The sequence below is a fragment of the Anopheles ziemanni genome, chromosome 2, assembly GCF_943734765.1.
Source record: "Anopheles ziemanni chromosome 2, idAnoZiCoDA_A2_x.2, whole genome shotgun sequence".
Lineage (NCBI taxonomy): Eukaryota > Metazoa > Arthropoda > Insecta > Diptera > Culicidae > Anopheles > Anopheles ziemanni.
The window spans coordinates 87,180,840-87,204,002 of NC_080705.1; the positions used below are offsets into that span (position 1 = coordinate 87,180,840).

The 23,163-nt window shown below is 46.4% G+C and overlaps 1 protein-coding gene across 1 annotated transcript; it reads left to right on the top strand.

Annotated features, from left to right (window-relative positions):
- The first annotated feature begins 1,122 nt into the window (after positions 1–1,122).
- LOC131282547 (uncharacterized) lies at positions 1,123–18,474 on the top strand. The gene is made up of 11 exons (XM_058312044.1): positions 1,123–1,323; positions 1,408–1,535; positions 9,052–9,304; positions 9,382–9,819; positions 9,900–10,166; positions 11,624–11,746; positions 13,283–13,590; positions 13,676–15,346; positions 15,426–17,807; positions 17,891–18,150; positions 18,233–18,474. The coding sequence occupies exons 1-11, from the start codon at positions 1,123–1,125 to the stop codon at positions 18,472–18,474; spliced, it is 6,273 nt and encodes a 2,090-aa protein (XP_058168027.1).
- Positions 18,475–23,163: the final 4,689 nt, after the last annotated feature.

The following is a 23,163-nucleotide window of genomic DNA, read 5'->3' on the forward strand; positions in this document are numbered from 1 at the left end:
TCTTATGGCATAAATAAGAGCTACACTTGCTAAGTACACTTCTACTAAGCTATGTTACTTTCCTAGAAGCGTTTTTAAAATCTACGCTAATTTTCTAAGATTTTTCTTACGTAGTGTATTTAAAGACTGGTTGTTGTTCTTCACGGTATCTTACAAATTAACACAGTCGGGAGATTCAAAGCAAATAGTCGGCGCAGAACTGATCGACCAGAAAGGTGCTAAATAGTTTCACAAACATCCGCCAGAAGTCGCAGCATAGCAGCGGATCTGCCCTCCACATCGTCCCCGCGGCCACCACGATCGTTCGTCCTGCGGAGATTTCTAACACTTGAGTTGATGTGTCGGTAAAGTCGGAACGATTGCACCAGCGCAAACTATCAATTTCTTATCGGCATGTGCTTGCATCGCTCGGTGGTAACTTGCCCGTAACTGTTGACCTGTGAAAACAGGGAATAATTACGTCGATGCTGATGATAACCTTCTCCCGGTTGTAAAGATGTCTTCCGCGAAGCACCGATTCCGGTTCAGTAGCAATCTAACACTTCGAAGACGGACATTTAGGTTCGCTAATGAGACATTAATTGAGTTTTTTGATTGACAAATGGGCGAATAATGAAACTGTCTTTGTCTTTTTGGTGCAATTAAAATCTCGTTTTTTACATATGTCACTAATTTCATTGTCCAATCTGTTTTCTATACCACTTCCAGCACTTGATCCACGTGCTGAGCAGCAGTTGTTCTTCAGTCTTCCACGTGCCAACCGTTGTGAAATTTCGTAGAAGTTCTTTTGCCTAATTGAGCGTAAAAAAGTGAGCGCCATTTCTCAGCAGTGAAATTTTGGTTCGCTACCAAGTCCCTAGGTGATAAACTATCATCATCGAGAGTGTGTGTGTGTGAAGCATTGTGTAAAGCATAATATTTAGAGCAGTGTATATCGACATAAACTTATCCCATAATTTGTGTTAGATATCCTACCACAACAGAAGGTTTCTGGCAAAGAAAGTGAATTGAAGTGACAAATCGGATACATCTTAATTCTGTTGTTTAGTGAACATCGTCTCGGAGTTTTCTATCGGTTGTTTGCTGTAGGCCACTGTAACCAAAGTCCGTGTTCTGGTTAGAATGGCCCCACCCAACAATGAATGCTCGTACGATGTGATTAGCAACGTAGCCGATGCTTCCGGTGAAGCAAACGAGTCGTCGAAGGCGTCGCAGATGGCTTGGGAAACACCGGTGGCCCAGGGTCTGTACGATCCACAGAACGAGCATGAAGCATGCGGCGTTGGCTTTATCGTGTCGATTGAAGGAAAACCGAACCATAAGGTAAGTCCCCCGTTTAAACCAAGCTCTTTCGCTCGCATCAATCAAACTTAATATGTATCCGTTATCTTTCCTTCCGCCACACAGATCCTACGCGATGCTCAAACCCTTGCCATACGCATGAACCACCGTGGTGCATGCGCCTGTGATAATGACACCGGCGATGGTGCTGGCGTTTGCACCTCGATTCCCCATCAGCTGTACGCCAAGGAGCTGTAAGTAAGGCTGTGGCGCCACATTCTCACTCGCTACAAGTGGCTCTCCTCCAATCGACCGGAGAGTGGTGGAACGATGTATGTTGGTGACCCCAACACACGCGGTTTCTCTACCTCCGTTTGGGAGCTTCAAGTGCATCCTCCTCCCCACATGCCCTTATCGGTAGCCGGTCGCAGTTGCGGCGCAATAGGGAACCCGAGTCACTAGTCGCACGACCGGCCCGGGCCAGTCGTATGCGTAGTTCATTTGTAGCGGAATTTATATGATGCCTCTTGCGCAATCACGGCGCTTCCAGGCTGCCCGCGTCGTTAGCTCACGTGTGGAGCGGGATTCCTCAAGTGTGATCTTTTATTTATTCTCCCTTCAACGGAATGTTTATTAGTTATTTATATCGCTGGTCCGGGGGTTGTTGTTGTTTTTTTTTCTACTCGTTTTGTGACTTCTTTCGGTATAGCGCACTTGAAGAAACTAGTTTCCGGCGACTTCACCGCCAGTCAGTTCAATCGTCGTCCTTGTTGCGGGTATAATTAATTCATTATTGGGTTGCTTTAATTGAATCGCTGCTCTTGGCCCTGAATGTTGGTTTGCCTCGGTTTTGCGGAGTACAACTTGTTTTTTTTTGTCCCGCGTCTTGTCTATCCGATGCAGTTTTGCAACTGTTGTTGTTCCCCCCTTGCCGCTACTGGCGTCTATTGCGTGTGGGAAAAAGAAAGAAGGATGCTGCCTGTCGCGGTTATCAACGATCGACCGGTTTTTTTGTCGTCTTACGGGGCACGTTCTTATCACGCGAAAACGGGGATGCACCCTTGGAAAAAAAAAAAATAAAAAATACCCACAGTGGAATGTGGATTTAAGTGCAGTATTTGTTACTATTTGATGTCTGCCTATTATAGGTCACTCACTACGTGCGAGTTTTATCTCTATTGTTTTTATGTATTTCAAATAACTAATTTTTGATTCAGCCTTTTGTTCGATGCAATGATCTGTTTTTTTAAAGTAATTTAATCACGATTCTGAAATGAGTTTTCCTTGTTATCACAGACACCCTTAAGAGGGTCGACAGAATTGGATAAAGGATCAGATGAATGTGCTAAAAAGTGAATAGTTTTCGTTCGGCAAATTGTACTAGTAATTGCCGCCCATGTTGCTTCGAAGAAGCCAGCTAGCCTTCCAACGACATTAGTGATAATGTGTGGTAAATCCCCTCCAGACGGTGGTGCAATTAATTTTATCCACCAACTCCGGCACGTAATCGCCTTTTCGATACTATCAGACACCTTCTATCTACGGGGACTGAGTCTGACACAGTTTCTTTCTCGCTCCTGCCTAATCGCCCTCTGTCCTTCGCTCGCTCGTGCGCTAGGCTGATCGTCTACTTGTTTGACTTGCTAGCATTTCTTTCCCATTCATTAGATGGTAGGGTGGTTTGTTATTCGATATCAGTTGGGTCGATTAAACTCTAATGTGACACCACACGCGCGCTGCTGCATCCAAGGTTTAGGCGGTCGAGTTTGGCATTCGACTGCGAAACTGACAAGGCGCCTCCATTCAATCCCGGTTTGCAACAACACGTCAGGGATAGAGGAGGGGTGGATAATTTAGCGTATTTTCCTACATTGTTGTGTCGCTGTCGCCCGTTTGCGAAACCTTGCCTAAGCTGGTCCAACAACTGAGGATTTTCTTTTGACATTGATGGATACGGCTAATAGTATTTCTGTTTGCCTCCCGTTGAAGGTCACGTTGGAGCAAAACGCCGATGTGAGTTACTCTAGGACATGCTAAAATGAAATTTGCATTTGGAAGAAGCTATCCAATTTTTATGTTTATTTTTGATAAATACATTTTTTTAAAGTAAAAACACACATGCACTAACAAATTCACGAATTGTGCCTTTAGATGATTGGTTATTTTTGACCTGGCCTAATTCCACAAAGTTTTTTTTCTCCCCGTTTTGCCTTGAGCATCACACACGCTTCGTTGGCAAATTTATTTTGTGGTTCTTTTTCTTTATATAATTCTCTAGTACATACTTGCTTTGTTCCGTAGTGTTACGACAGAGCGAATGGAAGAAAAACAAGCTCGCTTGGCATTTTCAAACATCGGCACAAGCGCGGAGGAGAACTGAGTTCAAGGATCGCATTTTGTTGTACCATATAAAATGAAGTGAAAAAAAAACCAAATCACAAAAAACAGCCACGCAAACATCTCGCGACGGTTTCAAAGGTTAAAAATATATTTTTTAAATCTATCACGGTTTCTCGGTGCACAGCTACACAGAACCAGGAAAACTGAAAGTCCATCTGATTAACACGTGCCCAGAAGAATGTCTATGTCCCGTTTGATTAATTTGTTTTTCTCGTGTGGAACGTTTTCGAGAGATACGGGAAAAATAAATGTGCGCGAAAAACAACTGGTTTGTTTTTGTCTAGCCATATTATAAATAGTGGAAAGCAGTGTGATTCTATGACGATTACAAAACAAATATGTCTAGTGACAAAGTCGAAAAGCGCTGATGCATTTACCGAACCCGAATGCAACTATCGATCGACTTCGATCGACGTTTGTTTGGCAGCCGCCCGTTCCAAGCCACTGATAAGGCCCCTATAATGACAGATGGCATGCAGCCTACGTCCTTTGGCGGTCGTGTATGGAGGCGCCCGCTTCTAAACTGAACGGGACATCATGAGAGACGGCGATGATTGATCGATAAGCGGAGCAGCAAATTACGTTTCGGCGGGACTTATGTGTTTCTTATTTGCCTGCTTGCCACATAAGAGCACAACACAACGTCATTCAAAGACGCGGAGGAATCGGCGGTCCGAGCGCAACGAAGGATGCGCCTCAGATTAGGAATTATAGCGTTTGCGCCAATATTGCATCACTTGAAATGTGTGACAAACAATATTCAAGCTCAACTATAAAAACAATCGTCACAGCAGCAAAAGGAAAACAAAAACCACAAAGAACAGAACGTGCTAAATCATGTTTTACTTGGTGGCTTATCAAAAAGATGACTCAAAGATGCAAATGCATTTTTATTTTTCCAATAAAACCATTATTCCTGCTGCAGTTAACCCAACAATCAAGGTTATCGAGGGATGTGTGAGTAAAATAAATGGACCGTACAGAGATTGAAATTATACCTAGTAGCTACGTCGACGGTGATAAGCTTGGCCATCAATTTTCGATTCCAAATTTGTGGCGACGGGGATGTGTTCGATTTACGGTATTTGTTTACAATCGCAACCAGACGTTAACATGATGGAAGCAAAATGAATGCCAGTATTTATATCGCTTGTTTACGAAGAGGAGCTCATCTTGCCACATAAATTATAGTACTAATTAAATTTAAGTGTTTTTAATTGCCCTTTTCGTCGCAGATAGAAGGGCGCAATTCACATTTCGGCAGAGTTCTTTTGAGGTTGCCAAACACTTGATGAATTTTTATAGCTGCCATTTGTGTTTTTTTTCTCTGTCCTCTCCATATGGCAGGGAAATTGCGGAAATGTACCGTTAGCTACTGGTAGTCGCAGTTTTGGCAGGAAGCTATTTTTAATGATTTATCTGACTTGGATGTGACAAGACGGCCCGGCTCGTGCACGATTGGCTCCCGTGCTGTCCGTGCGAGGAAAGCAACGAAAAACACCCCGCACAAACTCACACGGTGCCAATTCGCGGGACGTTAGCGCCCCTGGCAGGAGCAAAACTGAAATGAAAATCTTAAATCACACCGAACACGAAACAGGCACACACGTTTTTCGCAAGCACACGTTGATCACGTTCAACAAGGTGGGCGCAGGCCATCCCGGCCACCCGCCACAGACACAATATTTTCGTGCGCCTCCTCTTCGCGTCACGGCCGGTTCGCGCTCCTCCCACCCCGGACTTGTGACGGGTCCACAAAGCCCTTGGTACTGGCCGGTGATTTCACTTTTATTTTTCACAACATACTTATTTTTCCCTTTCGTCCCCCGTTCAAATGCTGGTAGCGTGTTCGATTTGTTTATTGCCATTAGCCGATAGGTGGGTTGGAGAGAAGGGGGAGGAGGCCAGTTTTGCGAGTGATGTTTTTCACGAAAATAATACCTAATCTCGTGCGCTCGTGCGATGGTTTTTTTTTGTGTGTACTGTTTGCTTATTTACTGAGGTTCGGGTGTTAATGAATGTTTTTTTAGCAATCATTTTTGTTCGCTTTTATATTTTCTAAATTTATTACATTCCTCTCCACAATATAGTAACGCTAAAAAGGAAATATTTTTCTCTTCTAAAACTTTTGTTTGTGCTTTTGATTGTTATTTACTTCTTTAGTTATTTACTGTCTGTCGCATATGATAGAAAATGTTTCTCTATTCGCTCATGGGTGGAATTGTTTACTACGGCATGTAGTAAACGCGCTGATATCCAACTGCGCGAGCTGATTGTGCACGCGTTGGTTGGGTGGGCTATTTTTATCTCAACAACCACTATCGTGTCCCCCTGGTGGTGGTGTGGCACCCTCGCTCCTACTCCTCGTTTTCCTTGGAAAAATCGCCATTACAACGCCACTACATCGAACGCATCATAATATCGCTGGTGGTAGACCCACCAGAGAGTTTGTACAAGGGTATATTAATTTAATAAAAAAAAAAACTGTCCACAGAACGTTGAAAGGATAGGCCTGGCCGTAGAGAGGATGTCAACGGTGGAGGAGGGTTTCTGTCTGTTTCGCCGCGTGTTCCTCAAATTCACATTCTCGTGCGGATTCGTAGATTCCGATGCACGAGTTCGCCCAGAATGCCGGCAATCAGAATCACGCCGGTGGCGCGTGATCTTTGTGCGAGCATTACTTGCCTTCTCGACGATGTCACGACGCCATTTCTCGCCGCCGCTCCACTGCCGTAAGCCGTCTCTCCTTAAGACGACAGTTTTGGGGGCCCCATCTTGCTGTGTTGCTTTCTTATCGTAGATCGGGAGCGGCATCTTTGTGACGCGGGTGAAAGCAATTAGGTTTTACAGTAGAACTCTGTTGATTTTCGCCTTTTCTTTCCATCGAATGTTTTGCAGAGTGGTAAAGCGCAGCTTCATTATCTTTTCCGCGAGCAGTGTGTCGTTTCGCTTTGAAATTGCCTAACCCATTGCCTCGCTTAGCGACATTTTTTTTTGTATGTTGTTTACCACCGTGGCACTTTATAATTTGTTTACTTTCACAATTTTCGAAACATGTCCATCGTTCTTCCATCGTCGACCGGTGGTGTTGTGGTGTGTCGTCCATGGGTCGTCAGTCATGTGACGGAATGTTGGGCTGACATGTTGGTACCATTCACTCAGCAAAACATTCGGGTGGGTGTACGTACTTTTTTTTCGTTCCATCTTTGAAAACAAAGAAATATTACACATTTTGTATGACGACCAAAAATCTAATAACGTCATCAATTTGGCCAAAAGGGTGAGAAGACGCGGACTTTGTTTATTTGGCAATTTGCATGCTTGTTTTTCCCAACATCAATCCACTTACGCAAGCAGGTCCGTCAAAAAAAAAAAAAAAAGCTGAGAATTATATTGCGCACTGTGGAATATTGCTGTATTGGCCTTGAAGAAGAAATTTAAAATTATTACAAATTCCTTTATGCTAAGAACATAGATGATTGTCGTTCGGAAACCAAGCATGTCTTTTGTTTTTCCCTCCGTTGGACCAGCATTGGTTTCATAATGTTCGTTATTGCACCATAGCTTGCAAATTGGCGGCATCAACAGCTTACCCCCATGTGCGTCACTTAACTTCCAGATCCCCCACTCGTTAGACAGTGGCGCAGGAGAAAAGTGCTAATTGCTGAACCACACGTCTTGGGTACACTTTAAATTAGCATCTGCGGCCTAAACTTGAAAACGAAATACCGCGCCACATATTATATGATGTTTGTCTGCATCTCGACATAAGATGATTATCTGTGCCCTTTTTTTTTTTGTTTTTGTTCGCGAACTGGCGCGAATGTAGGAATGTGGTGCAATATGCGATATGGACGCGACCTAGCCAATGCACAAGGTCACCCCAAAGTCGACCAGATTCGCCGACCGATAACGAAGGAAAGCGGGTTCAGGTATTTTCCTATGGGAAACATGCGGCTCGTTTCGGTCGATGATTATCGCAGCTCGATAAAAAGACGATCACGAATTGGAGTGATTGGTCTGCTGGCAACGGTGATCAAATTTAGAACCGGATTGGTGCCAGACGACTAAAAACAAAATTAAATGGTTCTGTCCGACCGTGTCCATTATTCATGATTAAGGGGGTAGGAATTTTGGTATATGAATCACTTCTACTATCATGAAAATTGTGGTCCAGTGAACTCAATTTCTTCAACACCTTTTTTTTTCAAACGTCTTGCCGATTCCGGGCAAATCTCTTGGCTCCCACGTGCCGTGTGCGTGTTCTCTCCTCCCCCCAGGGCGCAAGGCTTTTCTATGTGACCTCCGTGAAGAAAACCAGAAAGAAGCAATTATGATAAGGCGACAGCAGAGGCACGCAGCTTGAATGAAATGCCACAACCGCACCGAACCGGTAATTTTCGAGACGAACGAGCGAACGGAACCGATTGCAGCTGGTTATCTGATAAAGTAGCTTGCCGAAAAGTGGAGAAGAAATGAATTGTGGTTTTCGGGGCGATAACGTATCCGGCATGGGAAAGTTACTGGAGATCATCAACCCGAGGTTGATTCATAACCCCTACAAATCCGGGAGAAATGGAATAAGTCGTAAGGAGACGTAATTTAATGTTGCGTACACGATATCAGTGAATGACTAAAGAGAGGGATTCTTTCGTTTCAGATATTAACTGAGTCATGAAAATATTTGTCAGGCTTCTTCTATTCATTTTTGTTTGTGTTTTACAAAAGTTTACCAAAAAATTTCCATCAAATGTAAAACTCACGCTGATAAGTATGTGGTTCCGGGGAAATTTTGTTTCTTATTTCAAGCTCACTTTCTTTTTGCATATTTTCTTATAATTTTCACTCAAAATAGTAATTTTGTCTTGAAGCACAACGATTGCAGATGAATATGAGTTTTGTATTTTTCTAAAATTATTGAACTTGCCTCTTGGTGGATGACTGTGGATGCTGTGTTACAGTTTCCCAACGCCAGTATCCCCGGTTTTGTGCTTACCAAGGCACTGTGTGTGACCAATTGCGTCAATGACGATGCATTGTGCCAGTCACTTATCTGGTGCATTTATAAACAGAAAACATCCACAAACAACAGGTTCGCTTATATGACGCCCTGTGTATAATGTTTCATGCTTGGCAGGGCTGTTTCGTCCAGAGAAAGAGAGAGAATCGTTTGTTTTCTGATTGTCCTTGCACAGTTGTTCAATTTTAATGAATGGGAAAAGGCAATATTTGAAGGAATGTCATGGGAGATACCACATGAAGTGAGCATATGTTTCTTTTGACGACGAAGAGCTTAAATTTACAAACTACCCAAGGTCCGTGGGTGTAATGGTGTACTAATCGAGTTATCTTTTCTCCCGATCGTTTCAGAGCTTCTCATGGCGTTGAACTGCCCGCCCTTGGCCGCTATGCAACGGGCATCTTCTACCTGGACAAGACGACGCATGAGGAAGCGGAGAAGGAGTTCAATTCGCTCGCCGAAAGCTTGGGCATCCAGGTGATTTACTGGCGCGACGTCCCCACCAATCAGGAGGCGGTCGGTGCGGTGGCCCGCAAGAGCGAGCCCATGTCTCGTCAAGTGTTTGTCACCTCCGAGGTCGACGAAGAAACGTTCAAGCGGCAGGTAAGCACAGTGGATTTCCACGGCTCAATTATTCCGATCGATAACAAACGGTTCCTTTGTCGCTTGCTTCCTCGTAGGTATTCATCCTCCGTAAGCGTGCCACTCACGAGTTGACCCGCCCGGGACGTCGCTTCTACATCTGCTCGCTGTCCCCGAAGACGATCGTCTACAAGGGACTGTTCACTTCCGACCAGATATGGGAGTACTACGTGGACCTGAAGAACCCCGACTTCCTCACCTATCTGGCGCTGGTGCACACGCGCTTCAGTACGAACACATTCCCATCGTGGGAGCGGGCGCATCCGCTGCGCGTGCTGGCCCACAACGGTGAGATTAACACGCTGAGAGGCAACGTGAACCTGATGAAGGCCCGCGAGGGTGTCATGAAGAGCGAGCAGTTTGGTGATGAGCTGAAGAAGCTGTACCCGGTCGTCGAGCCGAACCTGTCCGATTCGGGTTCGTGCGACTGTGTGCTCGAGTTTCTGACCCACGTCGGAAATCGTTCCCTGCCGGAGGTGAGTGATACGAGGGATAGCTCCCGATGGTGGCAATTCGTTGCTAATCAATACTCGATCTTTTCCCCCCAACATCTCAGGCCGTCATGACGATGGTGCCGGAAGCGTGGCAAAACGATCGCACCATGTCGCAGGAGAAGCGCGACTTCTACCACTGGTCCGCGTGCGTCATGGAACCGTGGGACGGCCCGGCACTGATCTCGTTCACCGACGGGCGCTACATTGGCGCCATCCTGGATCGGAACGGTTTGCGCCCATCGCGCTTCTACGTGACCAAGGACAATCTGCTCATCATGGCCTCGGAAGTCGGCGTTTACGACGTAGATCCCAAAGACGTTACGCTGAAGGTAGACCCATTGTGTACTTATGCGATTTTTCTTTTTGTAGATTCGTTTAAAAAACCATGCCCATAAAAAACCAAATCCAATTACTACGCCATCATTAACGCAACCACCACCACCACCACCACACACGCAACCACGCGCGCGATCTCGTCTCATACCGACTAATGGCTGATCGATTGGACTTTCTGTTCTGTGTGACCGCCGCAGAAATCGATCGATCGTCGACATCGTCGTCACGAAGAACGCACAGTCCTTACTACGGCGACGGCTTACCTTACCCTCCCCGCGCAAGAAGTCTGAAAGTGAAAATTGGCCTTGCACAAAAGGAAGCAAAAAAGAATACGCAAACAAGCAATTCAATCAAGGGAGTGGGATAACACAAGAAAACCCCCCGTGATCCATCCACTGCCGGGGATCCATCCTTCGAATGGGATCCAGTTCCGCAGATTTGGATTACTACTGGCCAGCCAAGGGTTTGGACGGCAGAGTGTGGGCGCGTGCTTGGCGTGTGTATACGCCTCAGTACCATCTCCTCCTCCTACGCGATGCGTGGTGTCCGTTCAACCCGCGGATGTAGTGTGGTGTGGTGTATGCGAGAGCGGAATGCCCCCGGGACACGTGAGCGGTAATGCTTCTCCACCCGTAGCTCGTAAGGCATTTTCATTTCTCGTCTTGTATGTTTCTTTTTCTTCTTATTATTATTCAAGTTTCGCCAGTCCAAAATGAGGGGAGGTAATCGCTCGTCCTCTCGCCTTCATCTCTTCCTCGTCTCTAATAGTGCGCGTAATCGCAATCACACACAAAACCGCATACTCATAAAATAGTGGGATACAAAAGCAAAAAAATCGAAAGGACACACACGATCGTGCTACTAAAATCACGATCACACACATTAGCGTTTGTGCCAGAGTTGCGAGTACAGATCGTGCGAATCCTATCGCTTGGTTGAAGGACCAAAAAAAAACAAGAAAGGCATTTCAATCAGTGTATCATCATCATACGCCAACAAGGCAACAACAACTAAAATAACCGCTTCCGTTTCTGTTATCCCGACGCAATCCCGCGTCCAAAACTAAAACAGTCAATGATTTTTCTAATCAAACCAATGTTTCCCTATTCTTTCTCCTGACAAACCAAAAAACCACAAACGCATCGCAAACGCGCGCTCGTCTGCTCTCTCTCTCTCTATCTCTTTCTCTAACTATCACTATGAAATTCCCACCCACCGCACGAATTCTATGCGCGCAAACACATCGTTGGCTGGTGAAATTTGTTCGAAAAAAAACAAAAAAAAATAACTCACACAAATTCCTTCGAATCGATCGAATATGATCCGTCGTTTCGTCGAACAAACTTTCCCACCCCGATGGCTGCCGTGTGGCAAAATCTGCTCTCGTAACGGTGCACGGAACGAATCGTGGTGTTATTTATGATGACCCTTCGGCGGACAAACACAACAGAGTCGACTGAAGCCGGGCCGCATGCTGCTGGTGGACACGGAAAAGAAGGCGCTCATTCAGGACATCGAGCTGAAATCGGAGATTGCCAAGTCCCGTCCACATGGAGAATGGCTCAAGGAGCAGGTAAGGATCGTGGCGTTAAATTAAATTTGGTCTGTTCTTTTCTAGCAATGCACAATGGAAAATACCCCCCACCCGGGCAAGGCAGCGGACGAAGACGTAGGAATTAAAAGGGTTGCATCTCCGTCGACATCAGAAAGGGAGCTTTTTAGTGGAAAAGCGTATTCAGTCACTAGAGTACCGTACCACCAACCACCATCATTCACGCATTTTGTCAATCCATCCCATGTCGCATTGTGGTGAATTGGTGCACTTATTGTACTAACATAATTGGTGTATACCAACCAGTACTAATCTATGCAATTGTACTTTTCTTCTCTCTTTTTCTCTCCTCTCACCTCTTCGTCGGCATGAAATTGTTGGTCGTCATCCACACATCTGTTGCAAAACGAAAATTGTATACGTCATCTTTATCCAACCTACCTACCAAACACACCCATTGGCCCATTGGTGATTTGTTTTTATCTTGTGCTTGTCTTTTTTTTGTTTGTATCATTTTACTCTTGTTCGTAATTATCTTGTCTGATATCTTGTGTTACACCTTTGTTTAACATATTTACACTTTCGATTGCTTTTTTTTCGATACCAAACAAACATACAAAACATTCATTTATGTTTTTGGCAAACATACAATATTTTTATAATGTTCTCCCCGTCTACGGATCATCCAATCACGCATTGAAAATTGTATTTGGTTTGTTTTTTTTTTATTCAAAATTTCTTCTCTCGTAAAATATACACCACACAACACAACAAAAAATAAACACCGTCACGTTTCAACCGTAAACTTCATGACATTACAACAGATGGTAAGTGGACTGGATTAGGTAAAAAATGTGTGTCGATCGCTTGATGAAACGCTAATTTTGCTTCACGCTTCACGCGAAATCCTACGTACATTTGGTTTCGCGGCCGTCTTACATTGTTTATTACGCTTTCCGGATAGTACACACTCAGTGCCTTTGTCTCTAACAGTTCGCGATTGGTTTCTTATATTGTTTCCTGTTGTATGTTGTTTATAATTGATATCTTGAGGATACATTTGGCCAGTATACGATACGAAGTCGAGAAATTTATTTTGTTTATTCTACAGAGACTACAATTAGAATAATTATATGAGAAATATTTAAATAACTTCAAGAATTTAAATCCAGTAAAACTAAAGAAATTGTTTGATATTGCTGCTAATGTTCAGGGATCCGAAATAACCTCTTTTGTTGTTGAAGTAGGAGAACTCCAAAACAATTAATTTAGTTGCATGGTTTTAAAGGATGGTATTTGTTTAACAAACAAGTCGACGAGATTGTTCATTGTTCTTTTTTTCTGTCCTCCACACTTTGTGCTTTGTTTATTAGTACACATATCGTTTATGATTAATTGCCAGTCCGTCCCGTTTTCTAGGTTCCTAATATCCTGCCGTGTTCAGTGTGAATGTTTTGCTGTTATAATTTCGCTATGACACTGTCTTCCCACAACACACGATGGGAAGGTGTTCTATGGCATGAGTACTTATTATTTTTCATGTTGATTGTCTCGTAGATCACCATGGATGACATTCGCCGTGAGGCAGCCGAAAAGATGAACGGTACATTGGAGCTGGCTGTAACCAACGGAGGAAAGCTAGAGGAGCAGAAGGGCATCCTGGATCCGCGGTTGCAGTTGTACAGCTACACGACCGAAACGATCCACATGCTGCTGCTGCCAATGATCAAGAACAAGAAGGAAGCGCTCGGTTCGATGGGTAATGACGCGCCGCTTGCCTGCCTGTCCGCGTTCCAGCCGCTCCCATACGAGTACTTCAAGCAACTGTTTGCTCAAGTTACCAACCCACCGATCGATCCATTCCGGTAAGCCGCATGCCTTCTGTCTTGTACCATGCGCCATCGTGCACGTAATGAGTTTTACACCCAATTTCCCCCCACTTGATTACAGTGAAAAGATCATCATGTCGCTGCAGTGTCCGGTCGGGCCGGAGGCAAACCTACTGGTGGCCTCGCCCTCGCAGGTACATCGCATCTGGTTGGATAATCCGATTCTTAGCATTCCGGATGCTGAAATTCTGAAAAGAAATCAACATCGGGGCTGGAAAACTAAGGTTCTCGATATTACATTCCCAGCGAACGAGGGTCCACCGGGCTACAAGAACGGGCTGCGGCGCGTCTGTACTGAGGCGCACGCCGCGGCCCAGAACGGCTACCAGCTGCTGATGCTGTCGGATCGTGCCGCCAGTGCCGAGCGGGCGCCGATCTCGGCCCTGCTGGCCCTCGGTGCCGTGCATCATCATCTGATCGAGACGCGCCAGCGCATGAAGGTGGGTTTGCTCGTCGAAACGGCGGAGGCCCGGGAGGTGCATCACGTGTGCGTACTGCTTGGCTACGGTGCGGACGCGATCTGCCCGTATCTGGTCTTTGAAATGGCCGGTGCGCTGCGGGACGAATGCGTGCTCGATCCGGCGCTGACGGACGATGCCATCTACCGGGCGTATGCGACCGCCATCGAGACGGGCATCCTGAAGGTGATGGCCAAGATGGGCATCTCGACGCTGCAGTCCTATAAGGGGGCGCAGATTTTCGAAGCCGTCGGCATGGGCGTGGACCTGATTGATCTGTGCTTCCGCGGCACGCAGTCACGTATCGGTGGCGTCAGCTTGGAGGTGATGGCCCGCGAGGGTCTCGAGCGGCACGAACTGGTGTACGGTACGCGCCACGCGGATGCCAAGATCCTACGCAATCCGGGCCAGTTCCACTGGCGTGCCGGAGGCGAGGGGCATATCAACGAACCGGGGGCCATCGCGGCCCTGCAGGAAGCGGCCGTCAACGAGAGCAAGAACGCGTACGCGACGTTCCGCGATACAACCATGCGTAGCGTGCAGCTGTGCACGCTGCGTGGTCAGCTGGAGCTAGCAAGTGCCGGTCGGACGAAGATCGATCTGTCGGAGGTGGAACCGGCCAGCGAGATCGTGAAGCGTTTCGCTACGGGCGCGATGAGCTTTGGCAGTATTTCGCTCGAGGCCCATCAAACGCTGGCCATTTCGATGAACCGCATCGGAGGCAAGAGCAACACGGGCGAGGGCGGTGAGAACGCGGATCGGTACATGAACCAGGATCCACAGCATAACCGTCGTTCGGCGATCAAGCAGGTTGCGTCCGGCCGGTTCGGTGTGACAGCCGCGTACATCGCGAACGCCGACGATCTGCAGATCAAGATGGCACAAGGTGCGAAGCCTGGTGAGGGCGGTGAGCTGCCCGGGTACAAGGTATCGCAGGACATTGCCGATACGCGTCATTCGGTGCCGGGCGTTGGGTTGATCTCTCCACCGCCCCATCATGACATCTACTCGATCGAGGATCTGGCCGAGCTGATTTACGATCTGAAGTGCGCCAATCCTAAGGCGCGCATCAGCGTGAAGCTGGTGTCGGAAGTTGGCGTCGGCGTGGTAGCATCCGGTGTGGCAAAGGGCAAAGCGGAACATATCGTCATCTCCGGACACGATGGTGGAACTGGCGCTAGTAGCTGGACCGGCATCAAATCGGCCGGTTTGCCGTGGGAACTGGGAATTGCCGAAACGCATCAGGTGCTTGTGTTGAATGATCTTCGTTCAAGGTACGTTTTCGCAAGGTGGCTTAAGCCCGGACACTTTAAAAATAAAACCATTAATTGTTTTTCTCCCTTCCTTCCATAGAGTGATTGTACAGGCCGATGGACAGCTGCGCACGGGTTTCGATGTTGTCGTTGCGGCACTGCTCGGTGCGGACGAATTCGGGTTCAGTACCGCGCCCCTGATCGTTATGGGCTGCACGATGATGCGCAAGTGTCATCTGAACACGTGCCCAGTTGGTATCGCTACGCAGGATCCCGTCCTGCGGGCCAAATTCGCTGGCAAACCGGAACACGTGATCAACTACTTCTTCATGCTGGCGGAGGAGATTCGCGAAATTATGGCCAGCCTCGGGCTGCGCCGTTTCCAGGAGCTGATCGGTCGCACCGATCTGCTGAAGGTGCGCGAAACCGTTTCGTACAAGGCGTCCCAGCTGGACCTCGAGATGCTGCTGAAGAGTGCCCTTGATTTGCGCCCCGGAACGAACATTGTCGGTGGTTCGTTGAAGCAAGACTTTGCCCTGGAGAAGCGTTCCGACAATGAGCTGGTACGGCGTGCCCTGTCCGTGATCGAGGGTACGGCTGCGGAACCGCATCTGACGTTGGACATGAAGATAAACAACGAGGAGCGTGCTTTCTCGAGCACGCTCAGCTACGAAATTGCCCGCCGATATGGGGACGCCGGACTGCCGGAAGATCGCACGATCAACATCAATCTGACCGGCTCGGCCGGGCAAAGTTTCGGTGCGTTCCTGGTGAAGGGCATCAAGATGACGCTGGATGGCGATGCGAACGATTACGTGGGAAAGAGCCTTTCGGGAGGCACTATCGTCATTCGCCCACCAGAGGGAACCACTTTCGAGTCGCATCTGAACGTGATCGTGGGTAATGTCTGCCTATACGGTGCCACTTCCGGTCGTGCGTACTTCCGTGGTATCGCTGCCGAGCGTTTCTGCGTGCGCAACTCGGGCGTGACCGCTGTGGTGGAAGGCGTTGGTGACCATGGCTGCGAGTACATGACGGGTGGTATGGTCGTCATTCTGGGTCTTACCGGGCGCAACTTTGCCGCTGGCATGTCGGGTGGAATAGCGTACGTACTGGACGTGGATGGTACGTTCCGCTCGAAGGTGAACCCGGGCATGGTGGAATTGCTGGGGCTGGAGCTCGATGAGGATCGCGCCACGGTGAAGACACTGCTGGAGGAGTTTGTTAACGAGACGGGTTCGGAAGTTGCCAAGGAGCTGCTGTCGAAGTGGCCGGAACCGTGTCAGCAATTCGTGAAGGTATTCCCCTACGAATACCAGAAGGCATTGAAGACACTAAAGGAGCAGCAGAACCAGCTAGTGAAGGCCCCGACCCCGGCGACCAACGGTCATCCGAAGGAACCACAGGTGAAGGACATCGAGGAGTCTATTCAGGATGGGCAGCTGGCAAAGAAGAAGTTCGATCAGGCGTTGGACAAGACGCGCGGCTTCATCAAGTACAAGCGCGAGGCAACGGTGTACCGCAATGCGGCCGATCGGCAGAAGGACTGGAACGAAGTGTTCAACTTCCCGCACGTACGTAACAATCTGAAGATGCAAGCGGCCCGCTGCATGGAGTGTGGCGTTCCGTTCTGCCAGTCGAACTCGCACGGCTGTCCGCTCGGCAACATCATCCCGAAGTGGAACGACCTCGTGTTCAATGGCAACTGGCGCGAAGCGATCAATCAGCTGCTGCAGACGAACAATTTCCCCGAGTTTACCGGCCGTGTCTGTCCTGCACCGTGCGAGGGCGCTTGCGTGCTAGGTATTTCCGAGCCCGCCGTCACGATCAAGAACATCGAGTGTGCGATCATCGACCATGCGTTCGAGCAGGGCTGGATTAAGCCCGAGGTACCGCAGGTGCGCACCGGCAAACGGGTCGCTATCGTTGGCTCGGGTCCGGCCGGATTGGCCGCTGCCCAGCAGCTCAACAAGGCCGGCCACCACGTGACGGTGTTCGAACGCAACGATCGTCCCGGAGGTCTGCTGCAGTACGGCATTCCGACGATGAAGCTCTCCAAGCAGGTCGTCCAGCGTCGGCTCGATCTGATGGTGGAAGAGGGCATCGAGTTCCGGTGCGGCGTACATATCGGCAAGGACGTGATGGGCTCGCAGCTGGAGCAGGAGTACGATGCGGTTCTGTTCACGACCGGCGCAACCTGGCCGCGCGATCTGAACCTACCGAACCGCGACCTGAAGGGCATTCACTTTGCGATGGAGTTCCTCGAGGCGAGCCAGAAGAAGCTACTCGGCACCCGCCCAGAGTGGATCTCGGCCGAAGGCAAGGATGTGATTGTGATCGGTGGTGGTGATACGGGTTGCGATTGTATTGCAACGTCCCTACGTCAAGGTGCGAAGTCTATCACCACGTTCGAAATCCTCCCGGTGCCATCGGAGAAGCGCGCGCAGGACAATCCGTGGCCACAGTGGCCTCGCATTTTCCGGTGAGTACATCCCCCTCCCCACGCAATCGACATTGGCGAATGCTGATTTTATTGTTTTCTTTTCTTCTGTCCTTTGCATATAGTGTTGATTACGGCCACGAGGAAGTTCGCGTAAAGTGGGGCAAAGATCCACGCCAGTATTCTACCACGACCAAGGAGTTCGTGAGCGACGGCAATGGACAGATCAAGGGCGTTAACACGGTGCAGGTTGAGTGGACCAAGACACCCACCGGCCAGTGGAGCATGAAGGAGGTGGCTGGATCGGAGAAATACTATCCGGCTGACCTAATCCTGCTAGCGATGGGATTCCTTGGGCCGGAGAAACAGGCACCAACCGAGATGAGTAAGTGGGCGCGTAAGCTATGGACGAAGCGGGGCCTTTGTTTGTTAATCCATCGAATCCCCTTTTTTCCCCTTATTCGCAGATCTGGAACTTGACGGAAGAGGTAATATCAAGACGAGTGTCGGAACGTACGGCACGGCCAACCCGAAAGTGTTTGCGGCCGGCGATTGTCGCCGCGGCCAGTCGCTGGTGGTGTGGGCCATCTCCGAGGGACGTCAGGCCGCGCGTCAGATCGACACGTATCTGATGGGCAAAACGAGCGCCCTGCCCGGTCCGGGTGGAGTGATCGATACAACCCGATCGCCAATCGCCGTTAACGCATAAACAAACAAACAAACAACGCAACGTCGACCTACTGGCGAACAAAACATGGCAGAGGACTGCTGGTCATGCGGTCACACAGCGCATCACCCACTAGCCGTGGATTGTGGGAGATTGAAATAGATGCAGTATCTCCTTCATCCTCCTCCTCCTCCTCCTCCTCCTCCTCCTCGTTCTCTCACCCGTTTATGTTTATGGGACATTGGGGGGAGGGATGGGCATTGGATGGAGAATGGGCAGAGATGGAAATATTTATTACGATTAAAATATGGTTACGATTTTATTTAATGTGCCTAAGGCCATTACTACGGGGACGATTGTAAACTACTTCTCCCCGTCAAGTTTTGCTATTTCGAATCTGGGAAGCAAGTGTCTCGCTTATGGCAAGACAAAAGGGAAAAGAGACCACACATCAAACGCCTCAAAGGCAAAGACCCGTTCTGAGATAATTGATATCGCGCACAATATCGCCCGTTGTTAAATCTATCTACCGAAGTGGGGTGGGAGGCGCATCTCTTGTTACGCTGTGTAATCGGTTTAGTTGAACACACTAAAAACAAAACACTAGTTGTTATAGTGAGGATCATCGGAGTGTCGCGATACTCTCGAGTGTTTGTACCGTGTGACAGTGACGACGATCGTTTGGAGTTGGTTTATTAAATCATGCTTGTGTGAAGGCGGCGGAGTTGTCCGTGATGGCTCGCCTTCTGGTATTTCCATTCCGGTTGCAAGACACAACATATATAGTAGCTTCCGTAGTAGTGAAGAACCGTGTTGTGTAGAGGGTTTCAAGATATGGATTTCACCACCGGTCAGAGATCTTCAATCGTCCAGCAGTCAGTCAATCAGTCACTGTCGCTCGGGTACAAATGGAGTGCATTTTAAGGAAACTATATATATACAAAAAACGAAACAAAATCCCATACATAATACACACTAGGAACCTTTATCACGTGTATGCTAAATTAACACCTATCCAATGTCAAACCAACTACTATTTAATGGTGACGCTTGATAGTCTAATTTAGTTTGTTTTTTTCTTTTACGGCAGCGATGCGGGTCTATTAGGAGCTATACTATTATTATGTGTTATGGACACGATAGATAGAAAGAAGCGGAATGAGCGTTATAATTTATTTTATCTTTCCTACATTAAAACATTACATGCTTCCCGCTCCCGTATGGCTACACATATGCACCATCTGTTTTTGGTATGTTTTAATCGCCCCGGCGGTTCCCCATCTCCAACTTGCGTTAGTGCTTCGATTTTTTTTAAACTTACGATTTCGTAGAGATAGATTTTAAGTGGAGAATTAACGGAAAGTGTTTAAGCAGGCAGCTACATTAAAGAAAGTGCCCTGTACCATCTGTGTTATTGATTCCCTAATGCACTAAAATAATACATACGAGTAGCGCAGCGTATATGTTATAGTTTCTTGTTATTTTTTTCTTCTCATCTTTGGATTAATGTTTGTTACTTTGGCAAAAAGTAAAGCAACGGAAGAACAAACAACTAAAGAAGGAAATATATTATTTCTGAAAGTTTTTTTTTGTTTCTGTTTTATTCTTTGATAAAAAAAACCCCGCTTTTCATACACGGTTTAGGTTCAGCATCATCTCATCACCCAGCACGAAAAGTAATAAATTATGGCAATCTTACCTCAAACTGTACACACGACGGGTGTAAACTTTTGAAACTAGTGCCCACCAATATCGCCATCGTTTCACTCCTAAAAAAGGCACGGGATTTTTCTTTTTGTTTTATATTTGGTTAGGCCCAAATGTGAAACAAACAATTAGTCATTAACATCTTTGCGGCCTTTGAAGTCAATTACAGGTTTGCACCTCGATCGACGGTTAAAATGAAGCAACAACCCAAACTTTTTTTTCCTTTTTGGCTTCGTAACAGTGAGTACACGTGAAACGTCATCCAATCATACAGGAATGCGAATCTTCCAGAGACTAACCGTGAACGTCGTTACTACGTCCTGCTGCCCAACAATGGCTGCATGCTCAATACGGAAAGCTGCTGAGTAGCTCCGGTTGGCGGGTTGGAGGACGTACGAGTATAAAATGAAAAATGTGCGTATGTGCAGTGTATCCCCGATGGATAAATTACTGTAGGTGTTATGACAATAATTAGCGTGGAAAAGTATAAGATTGAGCAAATGACTAAGAAAACATATATTTCAAGTGACAAGGTAACTATTTAGTAGCGCTAAGTAACTGACTTATAAAGATTCTAGTGTATCCTCGAGTGATGTGGCAGAGTTCGTGACTATATATATATACCTAAAACATCATCCTCACAACTGATAAAACCAACCACATAAAAGCTCAAAAGAAACTATTAACCGTTGTGTTTATATAATGATGATGAATACAATTTCAAAAATGCAAACTAAAAAACCACAATATCTCATGCAGCACGAACACCTTAAACTAAACAAAAAAAAAAAACTTATAAACGCTTCCATTTGTTTGCAAGTAACCTAAGGTACATCGGTTTTAAGTCATCTGAGAGGATAAAAAGTGATCCCGGTGCGAGGCAAAGGAAAGACTATACTATAAGTTCAAATGCAAGGCAAATCCTGTTGAAACGAATCCTTCCTTAAAACAAACGCAGCACGATGGTGAAAACGAATCGACCGAACTACAGCAGGAATCAATAAAATGCAAGGTAACGAAGCCGGTCCCGGTCAAAGACTGAGGAAAACGGAAAATATACATAATCGAGCGTGAAAATTGTGAAATGTGTCATGGTTATACATTGGAAAATTTACATTGTTGTTAGCATGTTTGTTGCGGTAGCGGATATTCATTGAATTGTGCGTATAATATATACACAGGAAAAGCATATAAAATACCTTAAAACGCGATTACTCTTTAAAGCTTGGCAAGAATATTTACAAAATATTGAACTAAAAAAGAACATTTCGCAACAAACCGACAACTGGTACGTTCAACAACGCACAGTCGCAAATGAATAACTAGGAAATTACTTGTATATTGTGTGCTTCCTAAAAGTATCAGTTAATCTTCGCTTTCCAGTACACAACGTAATGCATAATATTTCAGCATTTCCCTTTCATTTAACAGTTTTTATTTTATATTTCAAATGCCGGAAAGTATCCTATCGATGATCCTATACAATGATAAATTTGCTTGCTACAAACAAATCTCCAGATACTTTAAATCGCGTTGATTAACAACTTTGGTTCAGGGTAACACGAAAACGAGAAACAATGGTTTACTTTCGCAATTGAAAGCCCTTCGGCATGGGAGAAAAAGACAAATGCTATCGCTGATATATACTGTTCTAAATTGCATACACGTTTGAAAAGAAAATTAGCAACAAAAAAATCATAACCTGTCGAACGAGCAAAAATGAACGAGTTACTGAACTATTACGTGTGAATCTTACGCAGATAAACTTATTACACTGTTGTTCCAGTGCAGCATAATTATACACGACACGTAATGGATGAATGCTTCTGCAATCTTAAATCATGTTCAATAAATGTAGACACTGCAAAAAAACCCGCATACACATAGTTGTTTTTTTCTTGTAGCTATTGCCAAATTAACACGTGGAGCAAATTGCAAATAATCATATGGGAACACGTGTTTGACCTCAGCGATTTTTAACAAAGTACACTTGAAACTTATTTGAAAAAGATTTGTAAATTGTCTCTAACATCATTTTCTGAACAAAAAGTTAAAGTAGCCAATAATAGTGTACCCAATATTTCCATGGAAACCATTAACGATGATGTGAAAATAATACCCGTCGCATAGCTACGTACTTGATGGGAAAATTGATCAAGTCGCTTTGATACAGTATACGCTGCTTCGAGAGTCAACATCAATAAACCAAGCAAAACTTATAGTCGAAGGTGAAAACAAGATTAATCAATTTTCACCCTCAAGTAAGTAAATACTAATCCCTAACCGGTAAAGAAACAATCTGGTATACATATTGAAAAGAAAACGCTCACTAAACTCTTTATTTTCAAGTTCAATTTCACCAGGCCAAATAGGCGGTAACGCTGAGAAATAGGATTTTTGCACATTCGCATACGAATTGCTCCCCCGCCCCGTTTGCCATCTCAAAAACAACGAACCGTATCATACGCGGGTTTCACCTCTTTAGGAAAACATCTTAACCGTCTCCACGGAACCATTACCGAGACCGTGCTTTGTATCAACATTTTTACAATTTTCATCACTTATTGCCCTCTGCCGACGCGTTACGCACCGCGTAGACGAGGGGACCACCAAGCGGCCCGGTCGGGAGTCGATTCATATTCATATGTAGCGCGGGGTTGTGGAGTGTTTTTCGGCGACGAACATTACTCCTAGCTACATTATGGATCGTAATCGGATCGAAGGTAATGGGAATCGCTGGCGAGCGGATGTAAGGAAATCGAAAGCGCAACGAACCGCAGCTCGGAACCCTCCGCGTTCCAACGGCCGAAAGAAAGTATTTGAAGGAAAGCAAGAGCATTTCTTCCAGATCCAATCGGCGGAAAAAGTAGATGGAGATTTTTTATAGCTCCAACCGCGAACACGAGCGGATCGGTAAAGTTTCTGGGATCATAAATCTATTTCATACAAAACTGAGACTGGGACAACCTGACCCAAAACAATTACCGTCACATCTAATTCTAGTGTTTATCGCTCTCCGCATTG